Below are 15,923 nucleotides of genomic sequence, written 5' to 3' on the forward strand. Positions count from 1 at the left end.
CGTGATAAAGATTTGGCGTGATGCGTGATAGGGCAAAAATTTGAGGCGTGATGCGTGATTTGGGCTATTTTTCGCTATTTTTTGCGTGATGACAAATTTTAGAGATTTTCGTGATGCGTGATGGAGAAATTTTTTTTGCGTGATGGCGTGATTAGGGGTGCCGCTGGGGGGGGCCTCCTAAAGGCCTCTAAACCGTCGAGAGATCGTAATCCGGCACGTTTTTTATAGGAACATCAAAAGTTTTTGAAGCCTTTTTAAGAGTTTTAAGCCTCAAAATGTACTTAGCAAATGTCCTTATTTTCACCATTTTGTGAGTATTTTCTCCATTTTCCGCAAAACCTTAAAATGTTCTTAAATTGCTACTAAATGTTTTGACCATCGAAACCTTATGTTCTTATATAGTTTGTTCTCATAAAAAGGCGTGCAAATAAGAAATTAACACACCGAATTTGCGTGCTTGTAAAGTGCTTATAATAGGGTTGCTAGGATGGCTACAAGCCTATTGACATGCAAAGCACTAGTCTATTATCTAGAATTAACACAACAATTAAATACTATCAGTCTATAATTATAATATTTTATTGTTTAAGAAGAAAATTTAAAGTGAACGTTTTTCACATACAAAAGGATTGATATATTTATTTTTTTTGTCTTATGAAAATGTTTTGAGAAAATAAAAACATAAAAATAAATTATTTTTTTTTAGGTCTTGAGTGGACGTTAGTGGAAAGTAGGCACAAGAGGAGCGAGAATGAGAGAGAATAAAAAATGGCCAACATCACACCTTTGCATTGTGTTGAATCTTGTAAGGTGTCAAAGCATAACATGTTTTCATTCTAAATACTCAAATATTTCTTTTCTAGCAAGATAATTATTCAACAACCTAAGTCAACTGAAAGAGAAAGTCGTTAAAAAAAGATTTTCTTTATATATTATGTTATTATTATTTTTCCAACTGTCTTGAGTGTTGTGGAGTTTTCTCAAATGAATTCTCTGGATCTTGATGTTCGAAAAAAATGAAATAAAAAGATTGATGTGGCTTCCACAAGACAGTTAACAAGAGAATCAGAGTCTTCTACAAGGAGTGCATAACACGGAAAATAAATCTTCACACATATATTACATAACAACTTCTAAACCTTTTTTTGCACACACAGCACAGAAATGGTAAGTTTTTCTGCATCTTTTTGTCATTTTTTTGTGAGAAATAAAAATATTGCAGGAAATTGAATTCACATTGCTATCATTTCCTGATTTCAATCCGGATTTTAAGCAACGAAGTTCAATTTTCTGCAGTGTTTTTTTGTGCACTAAACTGATCTCCAATTTTATAATCTATTTATTAGTTACATATTGACTTACTGTTTATAGAACAATTTAATAGGAGTATTGAGGCTCGCAATGCCAAAAGTAGCCTGGATATCCAAGCTCAAAATTTAAGAAAAAACAAAATTTACCTCAACATACAAAGTTCTTAAATTATAGAGCTTGGTCTCCCTAGAGAATGAAAGTGAAAACCCATGTTTCCTAGTCAACCCAGGGCAGCAAAACAGAAATTAATAAAAAGCAGTCTTACAAGATCTAAAACTATTAAAAAGATCCAAAGATTACACCAAAGTCCATAAAAAAGTTTGCATGCATTATCATTACCAACCATGTTTTCTTGGAAAATGAACTTGCCTCTGTTTTCTTCTTTTTGATGTTTTCATGTAACAGAAAACTCCATCTTCACTAGCAAGTGGAGGACTATCCTATTTTTGCTTTAGAATTGCTCAACACCGTGTAGATTGGCCCTTACGGTTTTAGCGAAGTGAGCGCAAGCAAGCGGACTGCATTCTCATATGAGAATGCAAATCGCTCTAGGGAGACCAGGCTGTAAATCAGAACATAAAATATCTAAAACTAGACTGTGAAATAATTTACAGCCTGGATATCCAGGCTATGCCAAAAGTTTTGAGCCATATCTGCAAACTGCAGCTAAACAAATTTAATATGCAGATGGAGTTGGGTGAAAATTTTACTGTAGAAAACAACAAAAACTCTTGTTTCTTTAGTATGTAGAACTGGTAGAACTATGGACTTCTTAAAAAAACTCTGCGGGCATCATTATAAAACTAGATTCCTCTACAAAATCTAAATTTTGTTTACCCGTACTGGCGTAGTAAACAGTTGCATGCTTGCAAACACATTTTATAATACATCCAAGATTTTTGAAGCCTTTGGGTCGGGCTTTGGATGTTCTCAAATCTATAAATGTTCTCAATTTCACCATTTTTTTTTTGGTGTTTTGTCCATTTTCCTTAGAAATCGCGCGTTTTTGAGTCCATAAATCTTTAAAATATTCTCAACTATTTTGGCTATCGAAGCCTTGTGTTCTTATATAGTTTGTTCTTATAGAAAGATAAACGTGTACTCGTATTATCACGCAAGAAAGAAGCCCCGATCACCTCATTACGCAAATTGCTTGGGAGGGTATTAATGATCTGTTTCTACATTATAAACATCAATAAATGATCATGAATCGGGTGAATGCAAAACGACAACAAAAAAGAACAAATCAAAAACTTCTAAAATGCATAAAATTTAACAGTTTCATATTCAACTCTTTTCTTAAGTAAAAATTTTTCTTATTTTTGGTGCTTTTTAAAACTTGTTCTTATAAAAAATTATAGGTAATCGGCCTTTGTGCGAAGGATTGTATATGCAGAAAATCTTTCATTATAGACTGGTGAACACACTTCAGTAATCTACGGAACTCCATATCCTTACCGTCTGTTTGTGGGATGTTTACCACTGGAGGCTACAGCTGAAGAACTTGGTACATTCTTCTCGCAGTACGGAAACGTCGTTGAAGCCAAGGTTGTCCTCAATGAGAATGGTGTTTCCAAACGGTTTGGGTTTGTCACTTTCACAAATAAAGATGACGTGACGGATTTGATTAAAAATCGCACTGTTGAATTTCAAAAGAAATGGATCAACGTTGGACCGGCTGTTAAGAAAAATGTAAGAAGTTACTTTAACAGTACTCACAGTTTGTGCTTTTAGCACAATTTTCCACGATTTTTGAATAATTCTAGAAGATGTATTCATTCTCGCATAGAATCTTTCTGTTTGAAAGCATTACGGCCGAAAATAAGTTACCTTAAAATATTAAGAACTAGCGACGGCAACATTGAACTGTTTTTTATCGCGGTTGCCATATTTTGATTTCGTCACTTCTCATTTTCAAGTCTCTTTTTTCTTCATACGAAGTGCTGCGAGCCTAAAAAAGAGATTTTTGCGACTATATTTTTTCCATCCAGCTTGAAAATCAGACCAGCGTTGGTGTTGGTGGTGGTGATAATCCATCGAAGCCTCGTTCCGCGACCTCAGTAACCGTCGTCACAAAGAAATCACCACCTACTACAACAATGGCACAACAACAGCAACACGGAAACACAAAACAATCGTTCTATCGTGGTCCACAACATATTCCAAAAACTGTCATTCGAAAATCGCCCACTGAACAACATTTTGAACCAGATTTTATGCGTGCTCTCACCAACGCTAACGCATACCAACAACACAACCAACATTCAGAATTTTGTCCGCGATATCATCAAAAGATTGATGACTCATTCAGCTCAACATGGGGAATCTCCAACAAGAAGACTTCCTATTGGTCTCAACCGCCCAAACGTCAAATGCAATCGAATGGCTCGTCTCGATCATCCAGTGTTGATGCCATGGAAACTGCATTCAAAGCACCTCTCCTTCCCTTCGAAGAGGATGCATCGCAAAGCCAATTCATGCCTAAAATCGATTTTTCATCTTTCGATTTTTCTTTTGATAACAATCCCTGGTCCCGACTCGGTGGATGCGGCCCCATCGCGCCACCACCTGGTTTTCCTCAGCACAGCAACTGGATTCAAAAGAAGTAAGTGCCGAATGGTTTCTATTTTAAAATAATGGTACAACATCAAAGACCGTCAGGCTTTCCTAAAAAAGAAATGCTTTCAGCAATTCCATTTCACGGATTATTTTTACAGTTTTCGTTTTATTATTTTTTTGGTTCACTCACACATGTCATGGGACGCTTGTGTCTGGCCTGTTCTGTTTTTTGGATATTTTTAAGTTGCAGATTTTATTTATTGATTTTAAACTAATATAGTGTGTTTACCCTTGTACATATAACCAACTCTAACCCCTTGTTTTATTTTTTATAATAATTATATACCTTAGAAGATTTTTTGTTAACGTTTGGAAAAAGTGAAGATTTTTTAGATAATTTAAGGTTCAGAAGTTTTACGTTCTTTATATGGTTTTATTATCGTTTTATATAGTAATTAGTCCAAGTTTCAACATAAGGCAAGTTTACTACTAATATTTTAAAATTTTTAATGGTTCCAGCTGGGTTTTAACTACTCGAAAGAAAGCTCTGAAAGTCAAAAAAGAATTTGAAATTTTACTTCTCACCTTACCTTAATGAAATAATTCTCTTTAATAGACTATACTTGGCTTAACCGATTTTAGTGTTTATGTTTTAGCAATTTAGTTCCATTTTTTGAAACTATTTTATTTCTTAATGTTTGTACATTTATGCAAGACTGTTTACCGTTATTAGGACTTTTTTACCTTAGGTTTAAAATATATTGATGTTACTATTGAAGAATTGTGAGTTCGTATTTTCTGCCCAAGTAATTTAGTATGCCACAACTTTATATAAAGATAGCTGATATGATTTGAAGTGAATCGGATTAAAAATGTATAAGCATAGCTTGATAACCGTTCAAATAAAAAAACGTTATTTTCCGGTCACACTGTAATTTCAAAAAAATGAAAGAAAGAGGTATCCAAAATGTTAAGACCTTTTTGGCACACGCACAATAGTCAACTTTTAATCTAGAAGAGTTTAAAATTTGTTGTTGTGTATATATTTTGCTTATAATTCACCGATGCTCAAGTTTGAGGAGCTCCATCATGTGGTATAAGTTTTTTTGATAACAAGTATCATGATTTATTGGGCTACATCGCCAAAACTGCAAGTTTTCAAGCTTTGGTAACATATTAATTCCAAATCAGCACTTTAAATTGACAAAATTATCAATTATCAAAGCTCTTTAACCGACACTTTGAAAAGGACAAGTAATTTTAAAAAACTGATTGAATTTTTCAAAATCTTTTTTCCGGAGAATTGTTGTAGTTACAATCCACTTCAAATAATCTTTCCAACGAGCGAGATATTACTTATAGCAGAATCTTTTGTTATAACCTTTTAATTGTGGCTTGTTGGAAGATACACATACTCTTAAAATCTGTTCCAAAAAAATTGGCAGTTCGCACATCTTGATATTCCATTTAAAGCAAAGCGATAATTAAAACTAATTCCTCGTTGAAATGATAATTGCAAGTGGACAATTTTATTGTTCAAAACAAAATTAGAAAAATCTTTCTACGGGACCATAATCTTGAAAACAACATTGATTTTTATGAAAATTTTGAACTTTGCTGATTTCAAATATGTGTTCCTATTGTTTATACCTTTATACGAAAAAGGCGAGTTCTCCAAAATGGGTCAATTTTTTAAGCATTTAGTCCGTTTTTTTGCCATTTAACCTTATTTTGAAGAGCTGTAACTTTTAATACACGGTGGTATCCTTGAACAGAAAAAAGAAAACCTGAAAGTGTTTTGCTGACAAATTTGTTTTAATCCCTACAAAAAGGCGTGAAGTTTGAAAAGGACCCTGTCAGAACGAGAATTTGAAAATTTTTCCTATTTCCACCCTGAAAAGTGGCAAAAATGACTAACAGTAGACGCAAAATTGAAAGTTTTCTAATTTCCATTGTCTATAATAACCAAAATTCGATCCTGTCTGATCCGGGGGGGGGGCAGTGGGTTCACCAACTGACGGTATGTGCGGCGAAAAAATTGGCTTTTAGAATCGCAGCCTTACAGTGCAGAAAAAAATCGGTGAAATTCATACCCTTACAGTGCACTTTTTCAAATTTTAAACTCTTTTAGAGCAAAAAAAATCAACATTTTCGAGCAAAAATTTGCAATTTTTCCAAGATTTGCTGAAATTTCCACCCTTACAGTGCATTTATCAAAAGTCCACCCTTACAGTGCATTTCTGATATTTTGAAAAACATACCCTTAACCGCCGCACATACCCGTCGGTCGATTTGCCTGACTGCCCCCCCCCCCCCCCCCCCCGGTGTCTGATACATACACACTATATAAAAATTAGTGAATCTGGGACCCTGTCATATACATTTTTTTCTAAGAAACACACTTTTAAGAAACATGAGGCTCAGAATGCCTAAAAACTAAGAAACATGTAAGAAACATTGAGGCTGCTTGGTGAAACCAGTTTCTTAAAAAAAAACAACGTATCTTCAGAGTCTAAAAATAGAACCTTGACCAACGGCACATCCCCGCACCCAAATTTGCTGAAGTGCCCAACTGTTCGCCTAAATTTGATCACAATTTGAACCTTCTGAACATGGATTCTTACATAGTTCGTGCATTGACATCCTATTGTTTTTTTAGTAAAAGTAAAAACTTATAACTTGAATAATCGAAATTCGTTACAAACATCATTTGGGGACTATAGAAGGAATCAACACGCCAAATATCTCATACACATTTTTTTCATAAGAACATCCAAAACTTTTGAAGCCTTCGGATGTTCTTAACTTTCTGAGTTTTATACCTTAGAATAATCTTATTCTCACCATTTTGTGAGTATTTTTGTTCATTTTCCTTAAAAATCTGATGTTTTAGAGTTCGCAAAGCCTTAAAATGTTCTAAACTTGTTCTTAATATTTTGGCCATCGAAGCTTTATGTTCTTATATAATCTGTTCTTATAAAAACGTGTACATTACATACCATCTCTTTAAGACTACGTTACGGGTAAAAAAATCAGCCGTGTGCTCATGAAAGAATGAAACCAGAAAACTAGACAAAATAAAAGTGCTTGCAACCAGTATTAATGTTATTATTCAAAATACAACCAGTCTCTAGTTATAACTACAATAAAAAATTGTCTTAAAGCTAATACACAATCTGCTATGAAAATAAAAAGAAACACTTTTGTATAATAACAAATAAAGAATTCCATGAGAAATATTCAGAAAAGTCTACGTAAGAAATCCTCGAAAAGCTAGTACTGGACAAAGTTTACTACCCTTTGGATTCTCCTAGCATTGTTTTCAAGGATCAAATATGTTATGCTTGTATCCCCAATTAAAAAGCAATCTTTTGACATGTGATGACACCAGAATAATGTTTTAAAACATTTATAATGACACCCAAACAAAATAGCTCATGGTGAATTTGAGGGCTAGATTTGAAACTCTTGGACGAAAAATGAAGCCACTCATTTCCCATCTAAAACGCGTGACCCGCCTGGTTTGTTGAAAAAAAATGCCGCTTAAAAAAAAGAAAGAGATGGATTCAATCCGTCATTCTAAGAGCAGCGTAAATCTCAACGCTCCACTTTTTCTTACTCGAGAAAGGTTGAAGATTCTAAACTCAATGCAAAAAGTTTTAATTGGCAGGATTCCAGAGAGCGACATCAAACTCGAGCATGGCCAAAGAATATCTTTGATGAAAGTGTGACCAAAATAATAATTTGTAAAATGACAACGAATATAATAATAATAATAAAATATTTGCAAAAAAGACGAAAAAAAAATAATTATTTCATATGTACAAAATGTTTAATAAACAATAAAATTCTACGTCTCTCTCTCGACCACTCGAATTCACTCTTTAAGTTCATTATGAAGATGATTTTTATGAAAGTGCAGTTATTAAACAAGGATACTCTTAGGGTCCAAATAAACAGGGGGGAGGGAGGTCGGAAAATTTTCGAGATTTTAATAAACTGGGGGGGGGGACCTAATTGCCGGGGGTTTGGAAATGGTACTTCTGAAAACCCAAAATAAGGCAAATATAGGCTAAAATCAGGCTATTTAGAACAAAATAAGAGGCCTTCTCTTTTACAGCTGAAAAGATTCTTAAAATTAATAAACGGGGGGGGGGGGGGGGGGGGGTCCTAATAAGGTCCGGTTGGAAAATTTTCGAAAGATTAACAAGCGGGGGGAGGGGGCGTTTATTTGGACCTAAGAGTACTTTCCTAACACTTTAAGTGCATGGGCGCTTAAGCATAATACACATACACATAATACTTTGAGTATTATACCAGGGTGAATTATGGATGTTCATTAATGTTTACGATTTTTAATAAAAGGAAGAACTCGAAGACTGATATACAAGGTTAATTGTAAAAGACTAACAAACTTTTTAAATCAGATTTCTTTTGGAGTAATCTATCCTAAGCACTCCCTCTATGTCTATGTATTTCTCGTCTTAGAGAATATTCTGGAGCTATTAAAACGTATCCGTCAATTCTCTATAAGACGCTAATCTCACACAGATTCGCATGTCATATGTCCACCCACAAATTACTCTTTTTCCTCTCTCTGCAACAGTGTGGTGATTACATATTATATTATATTACAGCAGCAACTTCTCTCACTCGTTTTTGGGCTCTTCTCTATATCTAAATGAAAGAAAAGGAATGTTTCGACGTCATTGTTTACGTAATATAGGCACGAAAATGGAAATGATGTGTCCTTGCCTAAATTACCTCCAGAGGTAATTTGCTGAATCTGATCAAATTAACAACAGATACTCCAAGTTACCATTAACATAGCCCCTGACCTTATTAGAACCTAGCGTTTATCAATGTATAAAAATAATTTAAGTGTCAAAAGAAAAGTTCAGTTTTTTATCAAAAATTCTGTCACAGGCCGGTTGAGATTTAAGAGCAGGGAAAATATTTGTCAGATTGGTCAATTCCAGAAAATTTTGAATATTTTCCCCGATTTTTCTCCTCCTAATAATGTATCTTACTCTAATATAGCGTTATTATAAGCAATACCTTTTAAGATTTATTGAGCACCCGGAGTAATAACATAACAATCAACAGTCTTCTCAACACCCAAAACATTTAAATCTCATGGTAAAAGGAAACTTTAAAGTATGAAAGATATTTACCATCTGGTGATAGTTGTGGTAATTTTTCCCTTGGTACCAAGTGCATGACTGTCCTTTTTCCAGGAGTTAAGTTCAAAGCTAATAAAAAATAAATATAAAATTCAGTGTTACAAATGGCACATACCAGGGAATGAAGAGATTTTGGACAACTTTATGTCAACTTCAAGTTTTCGTTAAAAAGAGAATCGGGAGTGGAATTTTATCAAAATAAATGACTCAGTGAAAATGATAATTGCATGCTTTAATAAAGAAGGTTATTTTTTATTCTTCATTCTGTATCTTCATTTTCCAACATATTTTGAATTTCAATATTCCACTCCTAGATATCTTTTCAACGAGCATAATACCAGTAGTCAATTCGAATTATATTAAGAGTGACAGCCTTTTTGTCATTGCTGAGAATTATTTTGAGACAGATTACAGGTGCACTGAGAAATTTTAGTTATCTCTTGCTATCGATTCTTATGTAAGTCAAGTACTATCGGGTACCTAATAGCAATCCCCCGCTAATCAATTTTTCGAAAATGTTCCACCCAGGACATTCTTATTCCAACCCCCCGCTTATTAATTTTTGGGAAAATGTTTTTGGAAGTTCCCTCGTTTGTCCTAATTCTGCTGTATTCTTCCACCCAGGACATTTTTATTTCAACCCCCAGCTTCTTAAGTTTTGAGATTTTTTCCAACCCCCCCCCGGCTATTAGGTACCCAAGAGTACTAATTTGTAGACAACACACGACGTTTCAGACATACATAGAAATTAAACTTTTATCTAATTTTTATCAACTCACCAACAAATGTAACATTCTCATGAAGAAAACGTCCTTGATAAATCAGGCGTAGAACATGATGACTTGTAATAGAGTCTTTCTCGTCAGCCCATTCTACAACAAGAATAATGTAAGCAAATGATTCAGTGATTTTGGCAACCTAATTCTTCCTGCTACCAAGATGAACACTCAACTTGTGTATCTTTCAAGGAAAATAACCATGCTCGACTGTTTCTTTTGTATTTTCAAAGAATAATCTGTGAAACAATTGCTTTTTATATTCCCTTTCGAAGGAATGATTTAAATAGGGCATTATTTTCTTGTATTTTTCAAATCAAAGAAAATAAGAAAATGAAATTTACAGAATGGAAGTAGTAAGTCTCCGACTGCAATCGGAGGCGACCCGAAGGCTCCTCTTTCGATAGCTATCCACCCGAAGGTAGGGGAGGGCGCCACTCTTTCTCCCTAGATTGCTCCACTTACCCTTGATCTATTTCCTAATTGCTGAGCATCAAGCAGAGAAGCATGAGGTGCTATTTTGTATTTTATATGTTGTGGACTGTTAATTTTGTATTTTTCAAGGAAAACTAAAGACATTCTTTTTTACGATATTGAGGCGTACACCTCAGTGCTATCGAAGCAGAATAAAAAAAGAATTTCTCAAAATTACCTTCTGGCCAATTCTTGTAAACAAATTCTGTGACTTTTCCAACTGATGCAAAATGTGGAAAAATAAACTCAGCTGATTTGCCACTTGCGAGAATCAGTTTCAGTGCTACCTAAAAAATAAAAGATACAAAGCTATTTAAGATACAAGTATAGTAGTGGCTACAAAGGAAAGTTTTTATAATTATTTGTGAGTGTTAGCTTGTTATAAGATAAACAAGTTATTCACTGATCAAGGAAATTTCTGGTCAGTTATTTTTAGCGAATTGTTTTAATCTTATCATATCAAACTATCACATTAGTTTGGACTTCTAAGTTTGGAAAAGTAAGAAATATATTAGGAACTAAGGAAGCTAATTTTCCCATTCTTACATAATGATCAGAAGTTCTGATCTTTCTCTTTTTTCTCCAAACTGAATTTCTTTGCTTAGCAGCCAGTAGTAAAAAGTCTTTTTTCTATCAATGATTTCAATCTTCCATTTATTTCCATTTCCGAAGAAGGGTGGGGGTTGTAGACCTCAGACAAGCTTACAGTACTTTACCACCATGGAGTCTTTTAGAGTTTCTTTTTGTACAATATTTGGCTCAGTTATATAATAATTTTGAGAATTTTTTTCTTGTTTTTTTTATTTCAATTTTGTGATTCATTTTAAATTCTGTGTTGTTTGGTATATTTTAAAGGCATTTGAAGCAAAAATCAAGCCAAAGGAGCCTACCCAAAAGGTCAAACTTTTAATTTCTGAAAATGGCTCTACAGTGAACACCTGCTGATACTAGAGTTTTCAACTGCTCGAGCAGACGGCACCAATTTTCCACCTTCTGACCCTAAGGGAAACTAAAAATAAGGAAAATTTTTTGAATTTTAGAACCTTATTGAGACTAATTTGACCAAATTTCAATGAAATTAGGGGCAAAAAAATGAAATTTTCATTTTTTTCAACCCTTAATGTGATCGTGATTGAATTTTTTGACATTTTAATGAATAATAATCAATCAATTGACAGAGGCAATTGAGTGTCCCTTGAAATCCTGGTTTATATCAATGTCTATTGTTTACAGTATTGCTTACTGTGAGATTGGGTAACTTGCATCAGTGGAGGCTAACATGCATAGCCCTTAAATGAATGACCTGGCGGGTCATTAAAATACAAAGTTAAGTCAAAGCAAAAATGGTAGAGTAGAGCTGTGAGCGAAGCTGCTTTGTTCATTTGTTTTGAAATTTTGCTGCTTTGATTGGTCAGTCATTTGATGGCTATGTAAGTTTCCCTTCACTGATGCAAGTTACCTGACTTCACGGTATATTACTGGCCAGTGTGCACGTTTAGGCAGCCTATGCTTAAACTCCTAAATCAAGATTACGGGGTTTGGAGTGCGGGCTGATTTTACTTTCATTTTTAGTGGTTTCACTTTCGATTTCTGGTTGATATCTGGTCTGTATTTTCACTTACTGTTAAAATCTCTTTGACAACAAATTTGTTTTGATAACTCCACCTAGTTTATCAATCATACTTCTTTGTTCCTCTGAGAGTGCACAGACACTTGCGTGTGTTCCACTACAGATTTTTTTCATATTTCGATTTAAAAGTCTACTGGGTGCGAAAGAGAAATCGTGTATTTTTCAATATGCCATTCATTAACTTAAATCAAATGACTTTGAAGGTTCGGTGAAATGGTGGCTGAATTGTCGTCCCATGTTTTCTCAGATAGTCCCAAGTTAATATCACATTTTTGATTGAAAAATGGCTCTTACTATCATACTATCACTTCAAAGAAATTTGGGTACATGTCTATTGCCATTTTAGAGCAGTTTTTAGTCAAAAATGGGGTTTTGCTTGAAACGTTGCATTTTAGCCAGTTTTAGCACATATTTCAATTCCATAATAGCAGATATACCCTTATCCTAAACCCAAAGAATTTTGATTTCCCTTGAGTATTTCCATAGGGCTATCACTGCAAAAAGATTTTAGGTTCATTCAAGGATATTGCCATTTTTAAGATTTTTCCAGTCAAAAATGGATTTTTGCTTGAAATATTGCTATTTAGCAGAAATTTCTCCTAAATGGAAGATATACCCAAATCCCAAACCCAGATGACTTTGATTTTCCTGCAGCATTTCCAGAATACTATCACTGCAAGAAAATTCGGGCTCGTGTCTATTGTCATTTTAGAGATTTTTGATTGAAAAATGGCTCTTACTATCATACTACTATTTCCAAAATACTATCACTCAAGAAAATTCGGACCCATGTCTATTGTCATTTTAGAGATTTTTTTAGTTCAAATTTGGGTTTTTGCCTGAACAATGGCTCTTAGCAGGGATTTTATTTCCATAATGGCAGACATAGACGCATCCCAGACCCAAATGATTTTGATTTCCCTGGAGTATCTCCAGAATACTATCACTGCAAAAAAAAATTCAGTCAGTATTTAAACTCAGTTTGTAGAAGCTTGCCTAAAAAATGCTATTTTTTGATGAATATGATTTTTTTTTGCTAAAAGGCAATTTTTGAAGACGCCATTATGAATTTAAAAAAAAAGTGAAAACTTGAAATTCATTTTGCTTAAAGACTTTGTTGAAGACAAAAATTTCAGATATGTGAAGTAATCAGTTTAAAGTTTATGGACTTGCAAATTTGGCCTTAAAAAGCATTTTGCTACCCAAAATTGGCTTAAAACAGCCTGTTTAGAGCTCCACGGGGCACAATTTTCAACCCAATATGATTATTTTGTTGTTTCTTCATAAAATTTAGTACAGCAAATGAAAAAAATAAGATTTGCAATAGTTATGACATATTTACAGGCCTGAAAAGGCCAGAAAGTGCCATTTTTTCTAATTTTTGCCTGTAGTGCGAATCAGTACCCCCAGGTGAAGGCTTCTTCATAAAGATGAAAGACATGTATCTATTTTTCAGATCCGGCATGCGGGAATAGTGTCAGGACCTGCAGGCAACCTGGTAGGGTTGGGCATGGGTGTGGTTTGGGTGTGGTTATGTATCAGATTAGCTAGGAATTGGGTTATTATCAGTTAGGGTTAAACAAGCACTCTTTTGTGATTTTCTCTTAATACAGTCTGGTCTGCAGTTTGTACAATATAAATAGCCGTCAGAAACTCATTCCTGGCATGAATCCGTGGCACAGTGGATAAGGCAATGGGTTTCACTACATCCGAACTTTGCATTTAGTGGGTTCGAATCCCACCGGTGGCGATCTGTCGGTAAGTCATTCAGTAAGTTAGAAAACATTCACAAACTCACAAAGAACCAGAAAGTCAGAAAAACTATGAAGAAGAGTGATGAAGAAGCAATGACCGTACCCCCAAGGGGGCTTTGACCAATTTTGGACTTCTGACCTTAAAAATTGCGCAGAATGCCTCACAATAGGTTAAATTTTTATAAACCAGACGTCCACGCTTGATAGGATCGATCATCGGAACGGCTCGATGACGAATCGATATGCGATCGATGGATTACTTAACGATCCGGATGGGAGATCAATGGAAGATTCAGCCATTAAAAAGTCTTGAGTATTGATCCTTCATTGATCCATTATCGATCTAGTATTTCAATTGAGTATATTGATTCGTCATCGATCGTTAATCGATTCGTCATCGATCGTTAATCGATTTGTTATTGATTGTAAATCGAGTATGAGTCGATAGGGTCGATAATATCGATAAAAGATTGATGATAGATCGATAACTAATCATAAGCTTAAAAAAAACTTAGTATCGATCCTCTATCGATCTCCTGATCCGGATCGTTAAGTAATCCATCGATCACATATCGAGCCGTCATCGAGCCGTTCCGATGATCGATCCTAATGCTGACTTTGTCAGCATTATATTGTTGTAAAGAGAAAGATAAAACGTAAGACTAGCCTAGTTTATAATCCTGATACAGAAGTTTAAGCTTTATATATAGACTGTTAGGCCAAGTTTCAAGAGGCAAAAATCTGAAATTTGGTGGCCAACACTTGGTCTAGACATTAATGTTCTGGCTAAAAGAATGTTTTGCTATTTCGGCCAGAACATGATGAACGGGAAATGTTTGGGGTATGTTTTTTCGGGCGCCATAACTGACGGCTTGTACTCAAACATATACCTTATCCTTTGGTATTGATCCATTGCTAGTCTTGATATTGTTGCTTTCAGGTACTTGTTTCTTTATATTATCTGAAGAGGATGGTGATAAATCATCAACCTCCTCTTTTTTGTTGCTGACGCTGACTGTTTTTGACTTATCTTTGTTTTCCTCTAGCAGAGAGTTGTTCAGCTCATTCACTTCATTGGTAGTCCCTCCAGCCTCAGACATGACACGTTCCAAAACTATTCCAAATTGATAACTTTCATTCCAAGTAAAACTTTACATTTCTTTTAGATTTGAAAGAAAGTCTTTAGGCAAGTTTCAAAGCAAAATTCCCAAAATGTTTTCAGTCGTAAAAAGTAATTTTTTTAAAAAACATTGTCTGGTAATAAAACACAGAATGAATCAAATACGACTTAGCTTACCTGGTTTCTATTAACAGACCCTTTAAGTTCGGGCTATTTTCCTAGATATTGAATAACATGTAGAAACCAGAACAATTTTCGGTGTCTGATAACATTATACGCCCTAGTCCGCCAATAACCCAATCTTCGGTGAAAATTTAATTGGGCGTTTTTTTAAATTCCAAAACAGCAAAAAAGCGCAGCCAGCGGAAATCATCACAGTCGGCTCACACTGTATAAAAGTAGGCCATCTTTTTGTATTTTCCGAATTTAATAATCAAGGTTTGCTTTGAACACTGACCTTTATATACCCTGGACAAAGCTTCTCAATCCCAGCCAAGCAAAATCTTTGATCGGAGTTTTTTGAAAATTGGTACCCTAATGTCGGCACTACTCGATAGCGGTGTAAATGCATTGAGAGCGCTAGGTCTACTTTTTCTCAAATTCTTTTGATGATGTAGCGGTGTTAGACATTTTTAGCATTGCAATGGCTTCTCCTTGGGTACCAACAGAAGTTTAAGCTTTATATATAGACTGTATACCAATTCTAAAAAAACTCCAATCAAAGATGGCAGGTATTGCCAGTTTGTGTAAACCGCAGGTTACAGGTCGCAGGTTACAGGTTACAGGTCACAGGTTACAGGTTACAGGTTACAGGTCAACAAAGTGCAGACCGGAAAAAAGATCATAACATATACATAACATAACATCAATACATAATGCATTTAATTACAAAAAAGTAATACATGTTATTTAGATATTATAAAAGGACAATTGAATAGAATAACAACCTAGTGACACTTACTTACAAAAATAATGACAAAATCATAAAATATGATGCCTAACAAGACAAAAGCACGAAAAATATTTATCATGCAAAATGTGATGTGGATGGTGTGAATGGATAAAAAATGGCACCAAACAGAAACTTGAAAGGTCCCTAAGAGAGTGGTTTTAGAA

The 15,923-nt window shown here is 34.6% G+C and overlaps 2 protein-coding genes across 2 annotated transcripts; one reads left to right on the forward strand and one right to left on the reverse strand.

Moving 5' to 3' along the window:
* The first annotated feature begins 892 nt into the window (after positions 1-892).
* LOC136810664 (uncharacterized) lies at positions 893-4,611 on the forward strand. The gene is made up of 3 exons (XM_067067237.1): positions 893-1,167; positions 2,725-3,003; positions 3,303-4,611. Exons 1-3 carry the CDS (start codon positions 1,165-1,167, stop codon positions 3,918-3,920), a joined length of 900 nt encoding a protein of 299 aa, XP_066923338.1. The 5' UTR covers positions 893-1,164; the 3' UTR covers positions 3,921-4,611.
* Positions 4,612-7,613: 3,002 nt separating this feature from the next.
* LOC136810665 (ubiquitin-like protein 3) lies at positions 7,614-14,884 on the reverse strand. Its single transcript, XM_067067239.1, has 5 exons — positions 14,578-14,884; positions 10,482-10,590; positions 9,833-9,925; positions 9,045-9,122; positions 7,614-8,547 (listed from the first exon to the last, which is right to left on the reverse strand). The coding sequence occupies exons 1-5, from the start codon at positions 14,785-14,787 to the stop codon at positions 8,492-8,494; spliced, it is 546 nt and encodes a 181-aa protein (XP_066923340.1). The 5' UTR covers positions 14,788-14,884; the 3' UTR covers positions 7,614-8,491.
* Positions 14,885-15,923: the final 1,039 nt, after the last annotated feature.

This window comes from Clytia hemisphaerica, unplaced genomic scaffold (genome assembly GCF_902728285.1).
Source record: "Clytia hemisphaerica strain Z4C2 unplaced genomic scaffold, Clytia hemisphaerica genome assembly, whole genome shotgun sequence".
NCBI lineage: Eukaryota > Metazoa > Cnidaria > Hydrozoa > Leptothecata > Clytiidae > Clytia > Clytia hemisphaerica.

What these genes read in the sequence shown, in the direction of transcription:
- LOC136810664 (XM_067067237.1), top strand. An exon ending in GACCGGCTGTTAAGAAAAAT is followed by an intron (nt 3,004 to 3,302) that starts GTAAGAAGTTAC and finishes TTTTCCATCCAG; the next exon opens with CTTGAAAATCAGACCAGCGT.
- LOC136810665 (XM_067067239.1), bottom strand. Translation starts at nt 14,787, where the DNA reads ATGTCTGAGGCTGGAGGGACTACCAATGAAGTGAATGAGCTGAACAAC. An exon ending in GATCAATACCAAAGGATAAG is followed by an intron (nt 10,591 to 14,577) that starts GTATATGTTTGA and finishes TTTATTTTTTAG; the next exon opens with GTAGCACTGAAACTGATTCT. An exon ending in TGAGAATGTTACATTTGTTG is followed by an intron (nt 9,123 to 9,832) that starts GTGAGTTGATAA and finishes ATTTTTTATTAG; the next exon opens with CTTTGAACTTAACTCCTGGA.